Source organism: Poeciliopsis prolifica, unplaced genomic scaffold, assembly GCF_027474105.1.
Source record: "Poeciliopsis prolifica strain line A6 unplaced genomic scaffold, Auburn_PproV2 SCAFFOLD006, whole genome shotgun sequence".
In the NCBI taxonomy this organism is placed as follows: Eukaryota; Metazoa; Chordata; class Actinopteri; order Cyprinodontiformes; family Poeciliidae; genus Poeciliopsis; species Poeciliopsis prolifica.
Window position 1 is genome coordinate 12907955 of NW_026562381.1, and position 23080 is coordinate 12931034.

Genomic DNA, 23080 nt, shown 5'->3' on the forward strand with positions numbered 1-23080 from the left:
CTTTTGTTCCCTAAATAAATAAAAAATAACTTATAAAAAAATAATTGATAAAAATATCTACATTTGTATTAACTTCCATTTGGGATCAATAAAGTAGTTTAGAATTTGTAATTACATTTTGTATTTATTCTGGGCATTTAATATTTAATCTGAAACATTAAAAAAATAAAGACAGTTAAGGAAATTAAACTTTTTTGAGTTTAAAAGACCTTCTCCCCTAAATAAATAAATAATATTAAATACTACTACTACTACTACTACTACTACTAGTACTACTAATACTAATACTAATACTAATAATAATAATAATAATAATAATAATAATAATAATAATAATAATAATAATAATAACAGTTTTATATTCTTTTCCTTTGGGAGTGATAAAGTAATTTGGATTTGCATTGCATGTTTACTCTGGACATTTCATATACAATCTGAAACATAAAAAAAAGATAATTTTGAGATACATTTTGGTGCAATAAATTACTTATTTATCAGCAACTTGTCGCTGTAATGTAACAGTGCGTCCACTAGATGTCGCGCTTTCACCGTTGACGCTCGACACGACTCCCCGCAGCCAATCACAGCTCCGCTTTAACCAGCTATAGAAAGTTTCTTTTTCCGCTGTCTGACTGTGATCGCGAAGCCAAACAGCCTGTTTTTTGTTTCCTCCTCCTTCGTCTCTGCAGAGCTTTAAAAGATGATAGTAAACAAACTCGCTGCTCCTTCATCCAACTCTTATCGACTGAAAGTCAGCCTCGCCGGCGGAAGGAGCCTGCTGTGAGGGAACAAGAAGATGTATCTGTGGCGTCTTTCCATCGCCGTGAGCCTCGGCCTGGTTTGGTATTTTTCAGAATGCGGTCGCACAGTCATACAGTATGCTATATGTTTCCTCCTCTGCGTTTCAACGCCGCTGCTGTTTGGAAACAGTTGGCGAGAGAGCAGCACCCAAACTGATGCAGAACCCCGAGAACATCCGCCCGAGGTCGGCACGTTTTTTTTTTTTTTTTTTTTTTTTTTGTCATTGAAAAGCTTCTTCCATCCACATTACAGTGAACAACTTGTTGATATGAGGCTGAATTGAGCTTGTAAATCACAAAATAGTTGAAACAGAAAATCAGTCCCCACAGGTGAAACGCGCCAATGAGTCAATTAAAGGAAGTTTCTGAATTCACTTGAGGCTCGCCAACAGGTTCTACAATCTTAGAAATTCCGGTTTCTCAACTTCCTGATCTCTGTTGTGTTTCCAGGAATTTGTCGCGGAGGAGCCGCTTGAACAGACTGATGTGAAGAACCTTGAGCAGAACATCCCGCTGACTTCTCAGTGTCCGCATGTGAAGAAGTCCCTTCAGCAAGGTGAAGCAGAGAAAACTGTGCTCTCAGCAGTTTCAGTGAGGATTAAAGCAGATTTTTGAAGTTTGATTTCAGCCCTCTTTGCCATCAGCTCTGTTTTGACTTGACACAGCCAGGTAGATCGTGTTACATGCAGTGAGTGGGGGTTGGAAGCAGGAAGAGGATAAAAACTACTTCCTCAGCAGAAACCATGGCAGTGATGGATCATACAGGAAATAAACTGCATGTTCTCATGCATGAATATCAGCTGTGTTTGTGTTGCACCATTTTCTCTTCCACAATAATCAAATTGGCTCTTAAAGAGTAAAATATTGACTTTATAGCTGCAACCCGACTCTTAAAGTCAACAATCTGCAAAATAAACATTTATAACTTCATTATTTAAACTAGAACTTCAGTATTCACATTTTTTAAGTTCACAAACTGTTTACTACACCAAGAATTGGTGAATTTATTTGCATGGCGTCCATCAAAAACATGTAATTTAGGCTCTGAAGTTTTGACATCCTTTACTTATTTCCAGCTCTTCAGAGTTGACAGACTCAGGGGTCAGAGGTGAAACTAGACTCTGCTGGACTACTACTACTACTTTGTGTACATTTCCTGTTCAGAAGTCTCTGTTGTTTGAATCTGGTATTAAAATTCACCCTGGTGATAAAGATCTAAGTCAGTCGCTGTTCATTCAAATTAACACGTGGAAACGTCACACGGCCAGCAAGCGACTGATAAATTCAGTCTGTTTTTAACATAGTTCAGATTCACTGCAGCTGCATTTTAAGCTGCTAAACATTTAATGAGTTATTTTACCTGTCAGGTTCAAACTGGGCGACTTTGAGGAGAAGAAAATGATTTACAGCTCAAATCAAACTGTAAGGAAGACAAACTGACAGTTTTATTCCTGAGTACTTTCCTTTTGCTTTTCTGTAGCTCAGCCATTAATTTCTAATGTCTTGTTGTTTATCAGATTTTATCATCAATGTGCATCATGAAAGCACTTATGATACGTAATTACTGCATTATCCGTCATTAACGGGAAAAGAAAACAAGATCAAATCGTCCTTTCATTGTAAAGATGAACTCCAATTGAAGTTTGCAAACAGCCCGACCTGATCATATGATTTCAGCCATTTTTGTTGTTCCATATATTTTTCAATGAGATCAGGGCCGGCCCCAGCTTTTTTGGGGCCCCAAACTCGTTTTAATTCTAACATATCAACACAACACACGTCATCATTCCTACATTATGCTTGTAAAATACCTAAAATTATTAGTGTAATTGGTAATCAGCTTACATCATAGCAGCGTTACAATGGATACCATTGATTTTTACCTTACAGTAGCAAACAAGCTTTAAATAATTAGCACTTTAAAATGCAGAGTAATATGTAATTCATTTATTAATTCATGTATTTAAAATCAACATGTGAAGACAGACAATCAATTTACAGTAAACAAATTAACACATTTAATCTTTACTTTGACAAATTTGGAGTAGATCTGTGGAATGTGCAAACTGTGCAACACATCACTACAGAATAAAATCAAATTATGCTCTTGGGGGCCCCCTGGTGGTTTCTAAACAGTTAATAAGATCGCATACGCTTTGGGCCGGCTGGGTATGGGACAATCACTAAAACTCAAATTAGTACTATAAACGTTTTTTTTTTTAAATGTGATTTTAAAAATCACATTTTTTGTAAAAGTTGCATACTGTAGCTTTAAGGGTTCGTTTTTCAATCGAACTAACGTTTTTCAATGTGTACTAAATATCTTAGTACACTTGAAATAAGATAAAACTAACTGAAAATGAGCTTTTTATCAATATATAGCAGCTCGTTTTCAGTAAATAATTAATCAATATTGACAAAAAAGTTAATATTACGATCAAAATAATCTGCCAGTCAACTAATACATTCTCATCAATATTATGTACTTTTGACTTAAAACCTGCAAGTTAATTCTGTCTTGTTTCAAGATACTAAAATAGTTTAACTAGAAGGTGGACCAAAAATACTTGGTAAAGTTTGTTTTTGCAGTGTGGAGTTTACTTGGCAGCACAGCTAAATTTACGAATAAATAGTTTTAAAGTGAAATAGTTTCAACTTAGAAGAATGTTTATTTATACAGTGACATATTTACTGCTTATAACACAACTATTGAATTTTTAAATGCCTCTTGTCACTTTTAGTACCTCAGAATAGTTTATATAGAAAGTAAAACGTTGAATCCTGAACTCACAGTCAGTAATATTAAATCCTGTTATTGCATCCAGTTTTACGGTTAACAAGTAAAATCATAAATGCAGGCAGTTAGGATTGCACAAATTTATCTTTACAGTAACATTACCCTACACAACGAGCATTTTCTGAAGAACTGCTTTGGTTGCAATAAGTGTCTTTTTATTACACTGCAAAACATTCAGGCTCTTATCCTTACAGTTTATTTGATGAGACTTGCTGTTTATTGCAACATTAAAAGTTTTAGAAGTAAAGAGGTTGGAGGTAAAGAGGTTGTTAGGTTGCTTCAAAAGAGCAAACATCAGCCAAAGGACACTTAATTTTTTTTATAAAAGTAATATTATTTGCAGAAAATTCACAAATATCACATATTTTCTCAATAATCTGCCAAAATACAAAACATATCATTACTGTCACATCTATTTTGATTGGAAATAATAGTTTTTAGCTGAGGTTGGGCGATTTGAACTTAAAATCTAGCATGATATTTTGTTCTAGTATTGTAATAAAGATAAAAATTCAAATAAATTCTCTTTTCGGTTAACATGGCGGTGCATTAATAACGCCACAAACACAAATATTGTTCCAGAACAATATTTAAAATTCCTTTTTAAAATACACTTCTTCAAAGTTAGTGGATAAAATTTCTAAATTTACTGATATTTATTGATGTTTTTATGGAACAAACAGTGAAGAAAATAGTAAAAATAAGATTTCTGATAAAACAATTAGTATTTTGTTTCTTTTTAATTGAATGTTATTAATTGAAATTTATCAAGTCAACAATAAATCAAAATTCTTGTCATGACATGAAATTTTTCATGATAAGTGATGCGATAATTGCCCAGCATTATCACTAATTAGATCGATCATGTTAAATAATCTCCAGGTAAGAAAATAAATTTAGTGCCTATAAAATGTATTCAGCTGTTTAGATGTTTTTATTATCTGTACAAAGCAAACATTATCAACTAAATTTGGCTTTTTTATTTTATTTTTTTACAAGACACCTCTAAGTTGGCTGAAGCTCTATTTAATTAGTCTCTTTAAAGGGGGAAATATTCACTTATTTTGTCACTTTTACTACTTAAGTGCTACTTTATTAATTTATTTGATAATTTGTAATATTTGTGTTATGACTATGCGCAACCTTTTGTTCCTTTGGGTGTTTAAAGTGCTCTATAAATAAATTTGGGGGAAATACTTTTTATAGGTACAGTAAAAAACTAAAATAAAAAAATTAGAAACAGAGTTAACAGACATGACATGCATGGAGCTGATCTTGGTTAGATTTGAGCGTTGCAGCAATTAGCAGATGCGTTTGTGAAGTGGAGCTACCTGCAAGAAGCCCCCACAAAGTGACAACATACTTAGAGCCATAACTGTACAAAAAGTTCATACATCTTGCATTTAAAATAAAAAAAAAAATCCTTTTGTCTGTAAGGTTTTCACAGAAAACCAACTAAGATGTATAAAAACCTTTCTGTAAATGCATTCTACCCAAAACGGCTCAAGCGGCTTAGTTTCAGTGCAAAATCACCTATTTAGCACATTTTGGTATTTATTTATCAAAAATAATCAGCAGACCAGCCCCTCACTATATTGTTACTGAAACAATTAATGAGAATAATCATGATTAATTGCTTTTAAATGAATGGTCAACTAATTTAGTAATTGATTAATTATCAACTCTACAATGACAAGTCATGCAAAAAGGCCTGAGGGTTTTTTTAGAAGCACTTTTAAAGCACCTTTTGTAACAAATCATAAGGCATACACAAAAGGAGTGATTTTTGGACGATAAAATGTTTTATTTAAAAGTGACATTGAATTATTTATGTTATTTATTTGTGTTTTATCGATTTCTAATATTGTATGAAAAATCCTGAAACAAAACATCTGCAGAATTTGTTCTCTATTAATTATTCGAATAATCAATTAATCGTCAGCTGCAGCTCTAGTTTGAGATACAATTACCAACAGCAAGGGGACAGGCGGCCATCATGAGCGCTGCTGTGGTTTCTGTGGGAGGCCACCATTGTCTGCTGTTGCCATGGTGGAGCTGCAGCCACGTGGTCGCACATGTCAAAGTGACATTTAAAGAAAAAAAAGAGACTCCCAAAGCGATTACGTTCACCCCAGGAACCCTCTAATGTTCAGAAGAGAATCATGAATATTAGTGGTGAAATTTTACCTCAGTAGCTTTTAAATAAGAGTTTGAATGTCTGAGTACCTTCAGAGCAGCGCTGTGTTTTCCCCCCTTCTTTAGTTTGATTTCCAGGAGGAAGCGTGGGATTATTCTACTGTGACTCACTGACTTTGTGACAAATCTTCTCAGTGTTCGAGTGCGCCTACGCTCAGCTGGTTCTGCCTTGGTACGCCGTCCCCGAGCCCTGTGAGCAGCAGCCTCTGCACAAGGTGCTCAGCAGGGATTTCGACTTTGTAGTCGACCGCATCATTGAGAGGGCCAGGGACTTTGATGTCTCCCAGGCCATGGTGGACTGCATCAGGATTCTGACGCAGCACTTGCGTGATGCGAAGCAGTCCGACCGGTGAGACTTTTTCCTCTTTATTGTGATTTAAGTGGAACTTCCTGCTTCGGGTTACTCTTTGCACCCAGTGAAATGTCTAAACGCTATAAAATTCTTATTGCTTTAACAACCTTATGAATGATTAACAACGTTTCAGTGCATACCTGTGGGAGCTCTACGTAATATTTCTGAAAGCTTTTACCTTTTTACAGACTATTGGAGCTCCTAAGTGTCTGATCTGATGAATCACATTTTAATAAAAAATAAACTGACTTCAGTTTTCAAATATTGATTTCATCTATTTAGGGGAATAAAATTTGACCTTTCCAGAACAGCTTTGATTCCCCACTCAGTTCCTTCAGACTAGCCAGCAGCAGTTAGCAAACACCTGTAAGAAACTGCACATCAGCTGAGCTCATTGTAGGAGCTAGTCCTCAGTGAAAACATTGTTAAAGGGTTAATAGAGGAGCCATGATGGGAAAACGTCCTGAAGGCTGAGCCTCAAAACAAGCAGGAGCTTTTTAAAGAGACAGAGGCCTAATTTCAAGACGTGAGATCAGGACATATGTCATATTTGAGACATAACAACTGAAGTGAGCATCGTTACTTGATAATGCTATAAATTTCAGAGTAGTAACTAATCACATGTAGGAGTATTTTTACCAAGCTGTACTTTTTACTTTTACTTGGGTAATTTGATTATAAAGTATTTCTACTCTTACTTGAGTAAAATTTCTGGATTCTCTCCATAATAATTGATAAACATTTTCAACCCAAAAATTACCAGACACAGAAACACACCTGCAGGTTTTGTTACAGTTTCATAAGTTTTTTATTGAAAGAGACTAATTTGGAAACATTTTGTTATTTTTGTTATTTACATGAATTACTGTCGTTTCCATCCTTAAAATACCAAAATTTCCTCTTAACTTTATATTTTGGTTGATCTAATTATGTCATTTTTACATATTAAATGACTGTAGTCTTTTTACCAAATGTGCTTTTACTCTTTAGTCATTTCTTGATCAGCTTCTTTTTACTTTTACTTGAGTAAAAATATGCAGAAGTAGTGCCTCTCTTACTTGAGTACAATTGCTGGGTACTCTGCTCATCCCTAATAAAATTATACCAACTGCCTGGAAAACACACAATACCTCCCCTTTAACATTTGTTTTATATCAAGCATTCAGTACTTTAATCCGAATCTGCATGTTGTTGTAAATATTAGGTTCTCCTGATCGTTCAGACTCTGTTTTTGCCCTCAGAGACCCGTTGTTCAGCGCCGCCGCTCTGGAAGTGGCGCTCCTCCGAGAGCTTTCCGACGCCCTGGTGCGCAGCCTGTTCCCCCCATCTGTCTGGGGCCAAGAAACCAACCGTTGTGCCTTAAATGAGATCATTGCCTTAAAGGGTAAGGAAGCGCTAAATCATCTCTCGTACAGTAACACGGTGCCACACGAGCACTAAGCCTCTTCACTTCTTTTCAGAGTGAATTCTGTGTAATCCCTTATTGTCGGCAGCATTATAGAGCTTAGAGAGGTATTTTAAGGTATGTAAAAGAATGGATTTTCCTGCTGTGATCCTCCAATTTCCTTTAGGGATTTGTCACTTTTTTATATAACAGCGGATACAATGTTTTTATCTCTGGAGTTTTTGCTGTAGGGGAAGGTTTAGGTTTTCATCTGAAGGCAACTCGGCAGGTCGGTGTCATACTGAGTTTCCTTCTGGTGCTTTCAACTTGAACATAACTGGGTCGAATCACTATAACTTTCAACACAGCGTGAATGGAAATGACTGCAGGTGTAGATCAGGCTCCAAATGCATGGATTAGGAGGCTGGTAGACCAAAGAAAAGAGTAATTTTATATAAAATGCAGAAAGAATCGTCAAACAGACGGTTTTACAGATTTAAAAACTCTACAAATAGGAGTTAAAATTGCTTTAGTTCGATCAAATTTTCAAATGCTATATTTTTTCTGCCTTTTTTTCCTCCTTCTACAAGAAAACGTAAAAAAATTATGAGAATAAAAGTAATAAAATTACAAAAACAGCCATGAATTTACAAAATAAAGTCAAAATTACCAAAATATAGTCATAAAGTTGTGAGAATACAAGTAACAAAATTACAGGAATAAAGTCTTAGAAGAGAATAAAGTTGTAATATTATACTTAATGTAATGTAAATTTATTTTTGTGTTATTTCAACTTTATTGTTGTGTGACTTTATTCTCGTATTATTTTGAATTTATTCAAATTTTATTTGTTTTTCCTATTTTCTCAATAATTCCTAATATTTTGCTATGCCTTCTCTTTTAATAAGCATTGGCTCTTTTCCAACACCTGGGCTGCTAATTGAGAAAATACTCTGACAAAAACCAGCAAAAGCTTTCCTCTCTAAATATTTAAATATTTCCTACTTCTCCAATCTCCTGCTGGTATTTTATAGGCAAAATGTTACTTTAGGAAGAAACAGCAACTGTTTTAAAGGCTCACAACCTCCAGTCCAACAGGGGTGATGCTTAAGGTCATGTGAATTGAAAAATATATATATATTTTACAAGTTAGCAGCCATGTTTCAGAAGTGAAAGTAATCCTTAACGAGGACATGGCTGACTTATTCTGCTCATGCTTTCATTTCCTTTAATGATGGCGGTTGGACGAAAAGAGGAACGTCTCGCTCCTTTTAATCTTAAACTGAAAACAAGACCATTTATTACCAAGATCAGAACTCTTTATCTTTCAGAGAGAATTGCAGATTGAGTGCAAGACAATTACCCATACCTGGGTGGAAATATCTGCCCCTAAATCTTCATGTAAGACCCATTTCACAGTAGATTAAAACCTCAACACTGGATTAAAAATGAGCCATAAACTGTGAAGTCTCCTGGTCTTCCTTCTGCTGCATATTAACAAGGCAGCGGTTTCCCTTTTATGCTTTTTTAAAATGCTGAAAATGTCTGTGGTGGGTTTTAGTGGTTTTGTGTCGGAGTTCTGGGATGGAAGTGATGCCAGTTACTGATTGAGTTAATCTAGAATTGATTGATTGCACTGATGATTAATTGACAAGCAGACATTTCCTTAAAAACCTGAGATTTTCTCTTTATACGAATGCTTAATTTTTCCTAACATGCTGAATTAAAAAGAAATTTAACATTTTTTTTCAGTTGTATTACATTCTGTTTGAATAAAGAGATAAATAAGATTTCCTCACATTATTAAACTTCGACATATTTATGTTTTATGCATACTGAGTAGCATCCAGCTGTTCTTATGCAGTCTTTTTTAAATAAATCAGCTGGGTCAGGGGAGAAATTAGCATTCAAGGCTACAACCTGCATCTCTCCTCTTATGGTCAGTGTATCCTGCATATTGTCTCTATTTTAAATAAAATAAATCATATTTATAAAATAAAACAAAACTGGAAACACTTAAGTTGCAGAATAGAAAACAAAAAGATGAAAATAATAAAATGTGGCACACTAATTTCCTAACGATTGTTAAAACTTTGCTCGATGGAGAGCATTAAAGCTGCAGCATGTAACTTTTACACGAAATACATTTTTAACATTTTTGTTAAAGCCAAGTGATGGCAGTATGATAAGAGACAGAACAATCTCCTCCACCTAATCCCTGAGGTGCTATTGTTGTCATTTGCAGAAATTTCCGACCAAAAATATCCAATTAGAGCCAGGAGGTGGGTCTTAGCGCTGTCAATCAGTTCTGTGAATGTGCTGCTAATGGCTCAGAAGCAACTCAGAATGTGTTTTCCACCTTTGTCTTTGTCCATGCTAACTAGCATTAGCATTCATGACATGCTGTGCTACCTGGGAGTTAAGTGAAGGCTGAGTAAAGATGCACTGCACACTTAAATTATGCATCACTTTTTCCTGCAACTTAAAATCCAAATAAAATACATTAAAGTTTACTGATAAGGGGAAGCCTGTATGGTTACTTCAGCAGGAACCTGAGATAGGATCAGTGTGCAGCAGGACATCCTTAACGGTACACAATGTCTGCATAGAAATCTCCTTCACCTGCTTCCTGATGCCGATAAGCAGCAAAACCACCGACAGAGTCTCTTTCACCACAAGAGAGCTGAAACTGATGGTGGAGCTGCAGAAACATTTCACCAAAAAATTTAAAACTGCAGGGAGAAACTGCACTCAGACCTTGATAAGAACCCACATTATACTTTTAGACATTTTGCCCTGTGCTATCAGAGTCAAAAGTTATGCAGATGAAGAACTGAATAAAAATGTGGTTTCTTATCAAGGTCTTTGCAAAGTTTACTCACAGTTATTTTAAGCTTTTAAAAAGCTTGAGTTTTCTCCTTTTTAAAATGTTGAGTACTAGTTAAGTGTTGCCTGTTCTCCCCAATCAGACTGAGTTTAGGACCTGTCGCTAACGAAACATTCTCCAGTTTTCTCAAACCTAAAGGTTTCATATGAATAAATGTTTTAATAAATTATTCAAAACATTGTGTATATTTTCTCAATCTCAATTTAAAACGCTTTAATTATGTAGTTTTTTATTTACTTTTTTTTCAAATTTGTTGTAAACTTGTAGTTTCTGTGCAAATGTCAAGAACTATAAACAAACTAAAAGGCAATAACACTAATTTTCTGACGTTAAATGTAATTTTTCAAGCATGGAGGCTTCAGTTGCCAGTTTTCAAAATATATTAATAGTTTAAATCGGAGCATTAAAGGTGACCTCTGATGCTTTACTGAACAGTTTAGGTAAAACATGTTTATTACTTTTGTTTATAGAAGCCGCTAAAAGTCAGATAGAAGTAGAAATTGTGCAAATAGTGAATTTTGCATAATCAATTCGCTTTAAAAAAGCCTGATTATCATAAAAATCTTGTGTTTCGAGAATTTCCATAGATTTGAGACTGTAAGTTAGAGGCTTCCTGGTGCTTGTCTGTGCAGCGCTGGGCCTTATAGTGAATTGGCTCTCTGACCCCGACAACCTGAACCAGCTGGTGGTGAATCAGCTCGACGGAGTCGCTCTGAAAAGCTCTGCAGAGGAGCTGCACGTATCTGACCCAGATCGCGCCTCCGTTTCTTCGCGGGAGGGCGAAGGCGACGAGGAAGGCAGTGAAGTGTGAGTCGCTGTCATCTCTGCATCCCGCTGATCTGACCTAGCGTTACTGAGGCTCAAAGAAGAAGCTGCTACTGCTGCTTCAGCCGCCATCTGTGTTTAAAATTGGATCAGATTTGATTTTGTTTCTGTGTTACATCCCAGGAATTTGCCTGGAGCAGAGAGTTCAACTGGGACTTCATTCACGTTTAAAAGGAAAGGTATGTTTGTTGAGTTTTGTGCTGTCTTTCTGACTTCCTGTTATTTGCATGTTTCAGTGTTTCAGAACATTAAACTTATTTAAATATTCATCAAAAACAACACATTAAAATGAAATAATCGTCAACTAATCTAGATAACTGGAGCATACAGACTCAAAAAAGGCAATTTGTTGAAAGAAAACATATTCAGAGCAGTAATTGAATCACAACTGTACAAAAAATATACATTTTGCATTTAAGATGAAAACATCTTTTTGTCTGAAAATATGTTCCACCAAAAAGTCAACAAGTGGCACAGTTCAGCTTCACCTGTTCAGATTTAGTTTTAGTTCAACTTTACTGAACATAATCTACTAAAAGAATAAAGACAAACAAAATGAATGGAAAAGAAAAGCAAATAAAAGGTGAACAGTAATGAGGCATATTTTCATGCTTAAATATTTACTAAAGGAAAGCTGCAGCATTACATTCCAGGCAATAAAATATTTATTCTCTTACTTATTTCCATCCTTCAGTGTATTTCTAATATTGCATGAAAATGGCTGAAGTTGTTACATAAAAATCTGTAAAATGTGCCATTTTTACAAATCTGAAATAATCATTAGTTGCAGCCCTAATAATCTTTGACTAATATTTAAATGTTCTGAAGCACAGAAACGTGAATAGATGTAGGAAATCAGAAAGAGTGCAAACACGTTTTTGCGCTACTGTAAGTGCGTTGCAGATTCTTCAACTGTTTGATGAAACACTTTTGAGATGTCAGCGGCGACATTTCAATTCTTTACTGGCCGGTTTTTCCATGCACAATTAGTCCTGTTTGTTCGTCCAGACAGCTCATTACGAAAGCTGCAAGCTGAATGCCAAATAAGTCATAGTTTTCTCTTTGAACTGAAAGGAACCCAACAGTTTTAATGTTATAATTAATGCAATTTGTTCGACTATTACATTGATAACATTGAAGGTCTGAATACTAATCATGCTTCTTTTTCCTCGCTTTCTTTTTCTCTTTCCATCTACTGTTGACTTTGTCACAAATCCTGGTTGATTTTAAACCAAAAATAAGAGTTAAGGAGAGATAATTTATTCACTTTATGCATAGATACGTTTGGGGGAAACGCAGAATTGTGCAAAGAATCATTCTTAAGATTTTATTTTTGTATCAAACCACCACAAACTTTTAATGTATTTACAGGTTTTATGCAGACGCTGGCAGAGTACAGTTTGACTTAAGAGAGAGGAGCGATACTTTTACTTGAGTAAAATTTCTGGATTTTTTTATCCACTGAATGAAAAGCAAATATGTTTTAACCAAAAATCCATCAGACACAGTCACCTGCAGTTCTTGTTAAAGTTTCATAAGTTTTTTTATTCAAATAAACAAATTTTGAAAAATTTTCATTGTGCTATTTTTGTTACTCATTTAAATTATTATCATTTATGTCCTTAAAATGCCACATTTTCCACTTTGGTCCATTCGATTATGCAATTTTTAAATATTAAATGATCAGTTACTCAGTACAGGAGAAGTTTTTTACTTTTTTACTTCTACTTGAGTAAAAATATGTTGAAGTAGTGCTACTCTTACTTGAGTATAATGTTTGAGTACTAAGGATGATGATGAGTAATTGGTACTGAATTGGTCAAAATTGGAATTGGCAGGTTTGGTTTTTGAAAATCGGTAATCTGTGATCGGCCAGAAAACTATCAATGCATCTCCACTGATCCATCGTTTCTAGCTGCAATAACTGACTAACTTTCAGTACAAAGATGACTTCGGTTTCACTTATTTATTTATTTATTTATTTATTTATTTATTTATTTATTTTAAGGTCAGAAGTTAAGGGAAGGATGGTCCAAATTTATGGACAAGATGAAGTCAAAGAAAGCCAGGAAGAAGGAGATGAAAAAGATGGAGCAACAGCTGATTCTGAGGATCATGGAGACCCAGGAAGACGGGTCCGACGATGAGGACGGCAGCAGCAAAGACGGCTCGGCCGCCAGCCAGGACGACTCAGACAGAGTGAGGCGGCCATGATGCTTGTGACGTAACACGCTGCTGGAGGGCTTGTGAAAGAAAAGTGTTTTTGCCCTCTAGCGGCGCGAGATTTCCAGACATAGACAACAACATGTCAGAATATCTGTCAAGTTACCGTCAGAGTAACTTGACAGATATTCTGTCAAGTTACTCGGGAGATGGCAGACGTCATTATATTGTAATGTGATTTTACAGAAATATACTAACACCGGGCGGGAAAGAGGGATAAAATATGGTAGTTTCCTGGATAAATATGGTAGTTTTCCAGGTGAAATATGGTAGTTTTCCAGCTAAAATATGGTAGTTTCCCGGGTAAAATATGGTAGTTTCCCGGCCAAAACGGGAGATTTGACAGGTAAATGAAGACAACATTGCAGCCTAAGTGATCCATGTCCTATTTTCTGTCAAATCGTATTTTGTTTGGTCTTTCATGCTTCCAAATATATGCGCCTTGTATGTGATCTCCAGTGTGAAAAGCAAACGACCTAAAAGTGTCCCGCATGCGCAGTAGAGCGCCTAATAACGTCACACAGAGCGAGCGCTCAGTGTTCTGCCAACAAGAAGAAGTAGTGCTCAGTGTTTGCGGAAGTAAAAGTGGATGCTAATGATGGCCGACCGTTCAGATTAGGTAAACATTTGAAAAAAATCGGATATGTATTGGATATCCACATGGCCTGGGTCACATTTGAAGAAAAATATGACCTGTGTTGTCATGAAAAGATCAACTAGTAAAGTAAAGAATCAGAATTGGGTCACTTGGGGTTCAGTGTGAATGCTGTTAAACCCGCCATGTTCATTATCTCATTTCCCCTCCCTTCGATCAGGACGACAGCGATCTGGACGAGTACCTGGCCAGCGTCCAGGAGGACATGTTGGAGTTCAAGCTTTCTTATGAGATGTGGTGCGTTGGCTGCTGGACTGTCAGCATCCCTCATGTGAGTGGCTGAAGACATCGTAAGGCTCTTATCTGCCTGCCGAGGCTCGCTAATGTCTGAGCCACGCTGTTGAGCAGTCGTTAACTCTTGTTTCAGGCCGACTGGGAGGATGACGAGCTAATCTTCACCATTCACTTGGAGGAAAAGGACAGCCCTGAGAATTTACACTGGGACATCAAGAAGACTTACATGGATGTTGTTTATTTCCGCAACAGATGGCAGGTAAAGCCCCGCAAGCAGAGCCGCAATACATTTTGTTCTTCCTAATTACAGCATTTTCCTGATTGTGGGGCACTGGCAGGTGTTTCAGGAGCTTCCTCATTGTGTATGTGCCACTGTGGCCAAGATGGATGACAAAAACAGCTTTGAGCCGCTGAAAGGCTCGTGTGTAAAGCCAGTTCAGACTATTTACCATATGGCTAAGAATCAAACGCAGCAGTTTGCTCTTTTGGCTGATGCAATGTAGCGCCAACCTGTTGGAAAACATTTTTTTGCCAGTAACTTGATGTCTGTGCAGTGAGCGATGAAAAGCCCACTGGAATTGTTGCACTCAATTAAATTTATTTCTTGCCTCTTCCATAGCTTGTTTTGCCATAAACCACAAAAATGCAGGCAGGAATGTGAGAACAACGCATCTGTTTCGTATAATAAGGGGGATGAAGTTACTGCCATGCCAGAAAGCTCTTTCAAAACTGCTGCTCTAGTTTTTTCTGCTGAATAAGGAGCTTTCAATGAACAACTCCTCTGATCAGAAGATATTGATCAGGAGCAACTAATTGATACCCTAGAGGGGAGATTCTGAAATTAGCCTCTTTTGAGATAAGATCAGGGCCTTATCCATCTGGCTCATTGATGATGTACTTTGTCTGATTGAGTGATTGTAGTGAAAACTCCTGAAGATGTTTTTTCTAGGTCTGACATAATGACGTCCTAATTAAAGCGCAAATTGAGTCTTTAATTAGAGACAATTTGCACAATGAACTGCAGCTACCAGTTCATTGTGCAGCTACAATGAACTGGTAGCTGCACACCAGTTCATTGACCACTATTCATTAATTTGGGGTATTTTTCTCTGGGTTTCCACCAGAAAACTTCTTCATCCTGGTGATAGGGGGCGCTAGGACTGTCAACCAGTTGTTTTTTGAGTTAACAATTTTTTCAAAGTTGACAGGAAATTTGAAAATATGATTATGTACTGTGAATAATGTCTTCCAGTAACGCAAAATTACCTAAACACCAACTACAAAGTCTTTAAAAAAAGCAAACATAAAGGTTTTATACTTTTATTTGGGTCTCCACTGCTTCTGAAATGCAACCCAGACTTTTTTTGGAAATAAGTAAATTCTTTTTTGTTGCTGGGAAAATGAGCCGTTTCAAAAACCTGCCAAATGTTGAGTCACAATCGACAGGCACTGCACCGTCACCTAGCAACAAAAGCTGAGGTCCAGCATGTTTGGTCAGCTGGTGCTACAATGGCTGCTGGAAAATAGAAGAGTTTAGTTGTTAACTTACTGTCAAGAATTTACTTAATGCATTCTTGTTGTGCAGGAGACTCCACTTCTGCTTTTCAAAGATTTATTGGTTTTATATTTGTGAGCAGCTATTTTCACATGTGAGTGTCGTGGCCAGCAGCGGCTGATCTTGATTTAAAGATCAGAATAGGCAGAGATGAGCAAAGTGAAATCTCATTATCTAAGTTTCATCTCTGTGCAAAAAATGTAATGAAATAGAATGTAAATGTAAAACTCCTGTCGTTGATTGCTGAATAAATTGAATCAAATTATTGTTTGTTACATTTTGCCCACCTTTAATATTTTATCTAAATGGTGATATTTATATTTCAGGACTCCACCAGCCTTCCCTCCATCTTCACCCTGGAAGGCTCTGAGGTCAGCGCTGAGGGGAAAGAAGAAGCCACAGCCTCAGCTGAGCACTTCCTGCAGGTCCGAAAGCTCAGATCACGCAGATCAACATTTAAAGAGCTTTGAGTGAACGTTTTGTCTCTTTCTCTTGCAGGAGTTGGTATCTGATGCCATGATCGGCCGCACTCAGGCTGTTTTTCAGTTCCTGTGTCCACTCGACAAGCTGCTGGACAAGGAGGAGCATTATGCAGGCGTGTGGGGGATTCTGAGCGGTCTGGCCTACTTCCTCACTCCAGGCCAAGAGGAAGAAAAGGTGATAGGTCACTGCAGCTTTCATGTCCCTTATCCTCAGAACAACTGTTAGCGTAAATGTTTAGACTGTCCACAGAACTTTGTGGAGAAGGAAAACTGCTCATCAATGATGAATCATTAATGATGATGATTCATCTGGTAAGTTGATGAACTTGAGATTTGTCTTCAATGTACTACTACAGAAATGTTTCCACTCAGTTTAAAATTATTTTGACAATTAATTGGATAAAAAAATATATATATATATTTTTTAGTTTACCAAATGCAAATCAACAAATGATCCAGCTCCTTATTTGAATAGGAAAATCAACATTTTAATAAAAATGCAAAAATGTAGTGTTCTTTTGTGAAGTAAAAATTGTGTTATTATTTCTTTTAAGAATTTTATTTTAATTCTTTAGTCATTTAACACTAGTATTGTTTAGTCTGTTAAACCGTGTAGGTCAAGGAGTCTTTGAAGAATCAGTTAGATAGGTTTCCTTTTGACCTCTCCTTGGAAAAGTTCCAGTAGGTTGTCAGTGACTAAAATCAGGCGCCAGTGTTTCTTAACAGATAACAATAAACAGGTTAGGTAATTATAGTGAGATGGAATAAACACTAAGGCTTAACAAATTCCTCCATTAAATGTCACAAGCTAAGGCTACGTGCTGAGTGAACGTACAAAGTCTGATAATGTTCTTGATATGCAAAATTGTTCCATTAGTAAACCAGATTTTTTGAAATGCACCTATTTTGGAATAAAGATGTTTATCATCTGAACAATTAACTTACCCTAAGGATGGATATTGCACTCTCTCTATACCCTGTTAAGAGTGACTGTGCATTAACCTGTTCGACTGGCTCTGGGCCAGTGAGTGACCACATTGTATAGAGAGTCCTATATATTGAGAGCTTGCAGCTCCAAGTCGGAACTCATTGTAGGTACAGCTGTTGTGTTGTGGTTACTGTGTGTTCTCCGTTTGCAAACGACAGAGAAATAAAAGAATTTTGCTCTTTGCCATTTCCCAGAGTCTCAAGCCAGATCTGTTACTATAGATTAGATATTGTTTTTTCTACACCTTTAGTGAATGTTTGATCATTAGTAGCTAAAAAGAAATACTTCTAACATTAACATGTGAATAGCTCAGCTTTTTCTACATCAAAACAGTGTAGAGCTGATCTGTTGATTGTTTTATTGGTCTTTTCAGTAGTTTTGTCATTAAAAATGATAAAACTGTTTATCTGTACCACCATTATTTACCACTCCAGAATACATCCCACTTCTGGTTCTTAACTTTGGAACAAAATCAAATTTTATTGAGTCTGCAGCCAAAAGCTTAGAGCACCGTCAACATGCGCGCGTGTGTGTGTTTAACAGAGCTGGTTGCTGCTGCTGATAGCCATGCGGCCTGCATGCCTCCGTGTGTTTGCTGGGCTGCAGCAGGTTGCTCATCCATGTAGGAACTAAAATAGAAGCACGTTCATCTCTGGAGAGGGAGCACATTTGTCAGATCCACAAAAGCGGCTCACTGACCTGCAAACCCGACCTGGTGCAGCAGAACATCACAAGGTTGATGTTTCTCCTCTGTAATGGTTCAGGGCTCTGCAGGACGAGTCACACCTCTTGAGGTTTTTCACATTTTATCATGCTACACATTCAAGCTTTGTGTTTTACTGGGATTTTAATCTGATAAACAGAAGTGGAAGGAAAGCAATTTTTTTTAAAAAATGTAAAAAAAAATACCTTTACAACAGCCATTATAAATAGAAAAGGAAAAAAAATCTCTGAAATTTTTTGGAAAAACAAGGAAATGTCTGAGTTTGAAAAGTTGAAAATTTGGTGGAAAAATTCAGAAATATTTTGATTAATCTTGAAAATTTTCTAGAAAAAAATGAGAAAATTTCCAAGTTTGAAAAGTCAGAAATTAGTTGGAAATGACTAAGAAATTTTGAGGTTAATTTTACATTTTCTAGAAAAGAATATGTGAAATTTTAGTTTGAAAAGCTGAATTTTTTTCTTGTACAATTTTCGGAAACTCAGGAAATTTCCTAAAGTCAAAAATATTCAACATTTGAAACTTTGAAATTTTAGTTTTTCTAGAAAATGTTTGAGATAAATCTAAAAATTTCTGAGTTTCTTAGCAGAAATCCTTGTACTTCACTTAAAAAGAGTCTTCAAACACAGTTATGGGCTTATATGTTAATTTATCAATTCAATGACATTTTTATCTGTATGTTTTGAAGTTATGTCAATGTAGAGACAACTAGATATAATTCTTTCATGGGTTTTATTCTGGCACAACCAATATTTTGTCATCATTTATGATCTATATATGTCTCAAAATGAAAACGAGTTTAACACCTCTGGTTTAATGTGTTTGTGTTAAAATGTGCAAAGCAAAAAAAACATATTAGAAGTCATTTTGGGTCTGGCTTTAAAACCTGATGAAGTTGGAAGCCTGCCTCTGATTTTGAAGTGTTTTTTTTTTTAGGTTTGTGTCTTTAATTAATTATGAAGGCTGTTTCCTCAGGGTCTGCTGTCTGTCACATCCAGATTGTTTTTGTTTTCTTTGCAGAACTCAAGCCTGCAGTCAGAAGTCCCCAAAGAAAACGCACTGCCATCTCCACATCCTGAGTCAACCTCCCTCTCTGCAGAAAATCATTGTAATTCCACTCCTCTTCAGAACGAATCCCCGCTCCCACAGATCGTTTTCTCCCACTACAACAATCCTCCAAAACAGCCTGAGGAAGCAGAACCGAACCCACATGAAAACTGCCTCCAGGACTCTGATAACACCTTAACCTCTCACTTCAAAATGATCAAGGGACACAGCACAACCGGGTCGCAGGAGTTCCTGTCCTCCTCGAAGGCCAACGCGGACGAGGAGCCGCCTGATGAGACGCAGCGGGCGGCCGCAGAGGGGCCATCGCACCTCAGCTGCAGCTCAAAGTTGAATAAAAAGGAGCAGACGTGTTTCAGGATGTCAGGTGCATCGGAGAAGACGAAAGGAAAGGAGACAATGCCGGGCGCTCTGCAGAGAGGAGACGACTCTCAGGGTCAGAGAGGTCAAGGCAGCTCGGAGCAGCTGGAGTCAACAAAAGCCATTTTTGAGCTGCTGAAAGAAATATCAGGTTTGTTTACTCTTTAATGTCAGATGATGTGCTCATGTGGACTTCACAGCAGGGCTTGAAAATCTGCCGTTTCTGCTATTATCTTCTTTTTTTTTCTATTGATTTCTTCTTTTTTCCTGCTGAAGTCTTGACAGCTGGTTCATTTCTGGGGCGGAACAAATAAAATCGCCACCCGAAAGCAGAGAAACTGTTCTCAAGTGCGAGTGGCACCACTTCAACATATTTTTACTCAGAAGTAAAAAGCAGAGATCCAAGAAATTACTAGAGAGTAATTGGTAAAAAATCTACTCTGAATAACTGATCAAATTATCAATCGTTTATTATTTTAAAATTACATAATCAGATGGACCGAAACATAAAGGGAAATTCCAAACCAGTCTCTTTCAATAAAAAAATGTATAAAACTTTAGCAAAAACTGCAGGTGTGTGTCTGTTTGGTAAATTTTTGGTTAAAATGTGTTTTTATTCATTCAGTGGGAAGAAAATCCAGAGATTTTACTCAAGTAAGAGTAGAAATGCTTCATGATGAAAGTACTGAAGTAAAAGTAAAAAATAAATTATGGTAAAAAAAATAAATAAATAGTTTTTTTAAACCTTTTTTACTCGTGTAAGTGTAATTGAGGAAATGTAACTAGTTACTACTGGACTCTGCCTGTAAGGACCTGAAGCCTCAGGAAACGTTGCCTCAGGAATCCTGCAGAGAAAACAGACTCTTCATTAATCAACACGTGTTATTTTTAGTGCGGTTTGTTTTCATGAGGCCTGGGCAGCGCTTTCATTTTCAGAGGAAATTGAGAGCTGACAGCTGGTTGCCTGGAAAAATAATGTATTATAAAAACACTGTTAAAACTAAAAACTTCTCGCAGTACGAGGTGAGGACAGAAATCATGCAGTCGGTAAAATATAAAATGAAAGCAGCAGCTACAGAAACATGTTTTCATAATGTAGTCTCAGCAAATAAATAAGTTGTGTGATGAATTTTCAACCTCAGGAAAATTTCACTGTTAAATTAATTTTATAATTAACTCACACTGTGGCTGTTTGTCGTGGAAATAGATGTGGCTGCAGTGATCCGAAATACTTGCCTGTCAGAGGCCACTTACTCTCTCCAAAGGAAGCAGAGATGTTATTTCCCCATTTTACATGCATTTCTGGTCAGAGTACCAGTAAACTAAAATTTGTATAAAAATAATTGTTTGTACAAACAATTATTTTTGTGATGATTTAATTTGTCAAATAACTTATAGTGATTGACACGATCAAATGCCTTAAAGGGATCAATCAGTTCCCAGCTTGGCTTTGAAACCAAATTGATTATCTGTTGTTCTGCTCACATTTGGAAATGTATCGAACGGCATATTTAAACTTTGCACTGGTAAATTTTTCATAATCTAGGAGAGTCCCATCTCGGTCTACTTGCTCCTACCCACATCTTATATGCCTGTTTAGTTTCATTTTATGAAATGAGCGAGAAAGATCATTGATCTTTTAATTGGTTGCATCTGTTTAAGTTGTTGATGCTAAAGGTGTTTTTTCAATCCGTTAAATCAAAGGAGGTAACATCTTTTCCACTTTGGCTTCATATTTTCTGGATGTTTATCTAATTTGAGTTCAGTAAAAGCAATATTGATATTTCCTGATTGGAAAAGGTTTGATTTTTATTCTCATGACTGCAGTTTTATAATTTCATAAGCGTCACCTTTCTTCTTTCACAGGAAACTCCATCCTGATAAACATTTTTGACGCCATATTAAAACCTGTGATGCCCATTTTGAAGAAGTAAGTCAACAATTTATGTTCTTTCACTGGAAAGAAGACCAAAATTATTTGGTAAAATTTGTTTTTGCAGTATATTAAGTTAAAAAACAACATGCAAACAAATACAATCTCTCATCAAATTATGAAAGAAATTATTTTACCAAGTAATTTTTATGTAGTTTTTTTAACCACACTTGAAATGAGACAAAATTAACTTACAAGTCACAAGAGTTTCAGTAAGATATAGGAGCTTGTTTTAAGCTAATAAGTCCTTGATATTGATGAAAAGTACCAGTTCAATTGAAAGATTATTTAACTTTAATCAGGATATTTTTCCCATGATACAAATGAAATCATCTGCCAGCACTTTTTCATCAATATTAACAAAGTATTAATTTAAAACGAGCCCATAAATGTTGCTGAATAGTTACTTGTTAGTTTTGTGTAATTTCAAGTGTACTAATATATATATATAATATATATATATATATATATATATATATATATATATATGAGACCAAATTTACTTTGTGAAATTTTGTATTTATTGCAGTGTTATTATTTTTTTCTGTTTCTTTGCAGGAAGATTAACTCTTTCCTGAACAAGTTGAACCCGACGGAGGAGCAGATGGCGGCCTACATCGACGCTCTGCGCAGCAAGCTGTGGTCGGAGACCCAGCGGGTCACCGCTCCTCTTCCTCGCACCGACGAGGAGAGGAAGGAAACCCGAGAGCGAGCGCACGACCTCATCAACGCTCGATGTAGCCCGTCTCTTCCCGCTCTCCATTCAGACGCCTTCGCGTTGCTTTGGGGGAAAACCTGACTCCTGTCTCCTCTCTGCAGATTCAAACTATCTTGTCCTGAAGAAGACGGACGTGGAGTCGGTTTTTAATATCTTCCAGAACAAAGAGGAAAACAAAACTCTGATCTGTGTGAGTATCTCATCCTGTCTGCTTCCCTCCGTCTCTTTTCACTGTAAAACATGTCTGCCTGTGTTTTTCAACAGATGCTACTCGCGTTCCTGTTGAGGGAGTTTCTGCCAAGCGATCCCTCGCTGCAGATCACTGCTGCGATTCTTTACAAAGTGACCAACCACACCAACTAAGCTGTGAAACCTGCCTTTATTTTAATGTGCAACCATTTTTAAAAAATAATAATTTTTGTAATAATTAATTGCCTTAATGTTTGGGGTCATGTGTGCATAAATGTGAAAGAAGTTTCCATTTTGTGTGTGATTATTTTGTACCGCAGACACAATGTGAATGTTAGTTTCTTCTTGTTAATGCCTGAAATCAGGAACTTTATCTGTGAGTCAGAATCTTCTGGTAACTGACGATCTCAGGGAGGAAAAAGTTTACCTCTGTTTCTGTTTTCCAGGTGTCGTCACACATATTTTGTTTTCTAAAATGGTTTGCCACTTTAAGCACTTTGTGCTAAAGGTGTTTGCTTGCTTACAAAAGGAATCTGATTCAGGTATTTTTGAAAATCTTGCTGCCTCTCACAAAACTTGAAGTAAATATGTAAAACTTGAAAATGTATTCAAAATAAAATACGTATTGATAAAATATTGGCTATTTATGTTTTTCCTCATTTATTTAACATTTATTTCATAAAACCCCATTGAGATTCACATCCTCTTTTCCAAGG

The 23080-nt window shown here is 36.4% G+C and overlaps 1 protein-coding gene across 1 annotated transcript; it reads left to right on the forward strand.

Annotated features, from left to right (window-relative positions):
* Positions 1–607: 607 nt before the first annotated feature.
* Positions 608–22992, forward strand: si:rp71-46j2.7 (uncharacterized). Its single transcript, XM_055030505.1, has 16 exons — positions 608–985; positions 1251–1356; positions 5929–6142; positions 7387–7529; positions 11049–11223; positions 11365–11420; positions 13250–13440; positions 14280–14390; positions 14487–14612; positions 16235–16333; positions 16407–16565; positions 19120–19675; positions 21391–21454; positions 22016–22194; positions 22277–22365; positions 22440–22992. The coding sequence occupies exons 1-16, from the start codon at positions 797–799 to the stop codon at positions 22536–22538; spliced, it is 2556 nt and encodes an 851-aa protein (XP_054886480.1). The 5' UTR covers positions 608–796; the 3' UTR covers positions 22539–22992.
* The last annotated feature ends 88 nt before the right edge of the window (positions 22993–23080 follow it).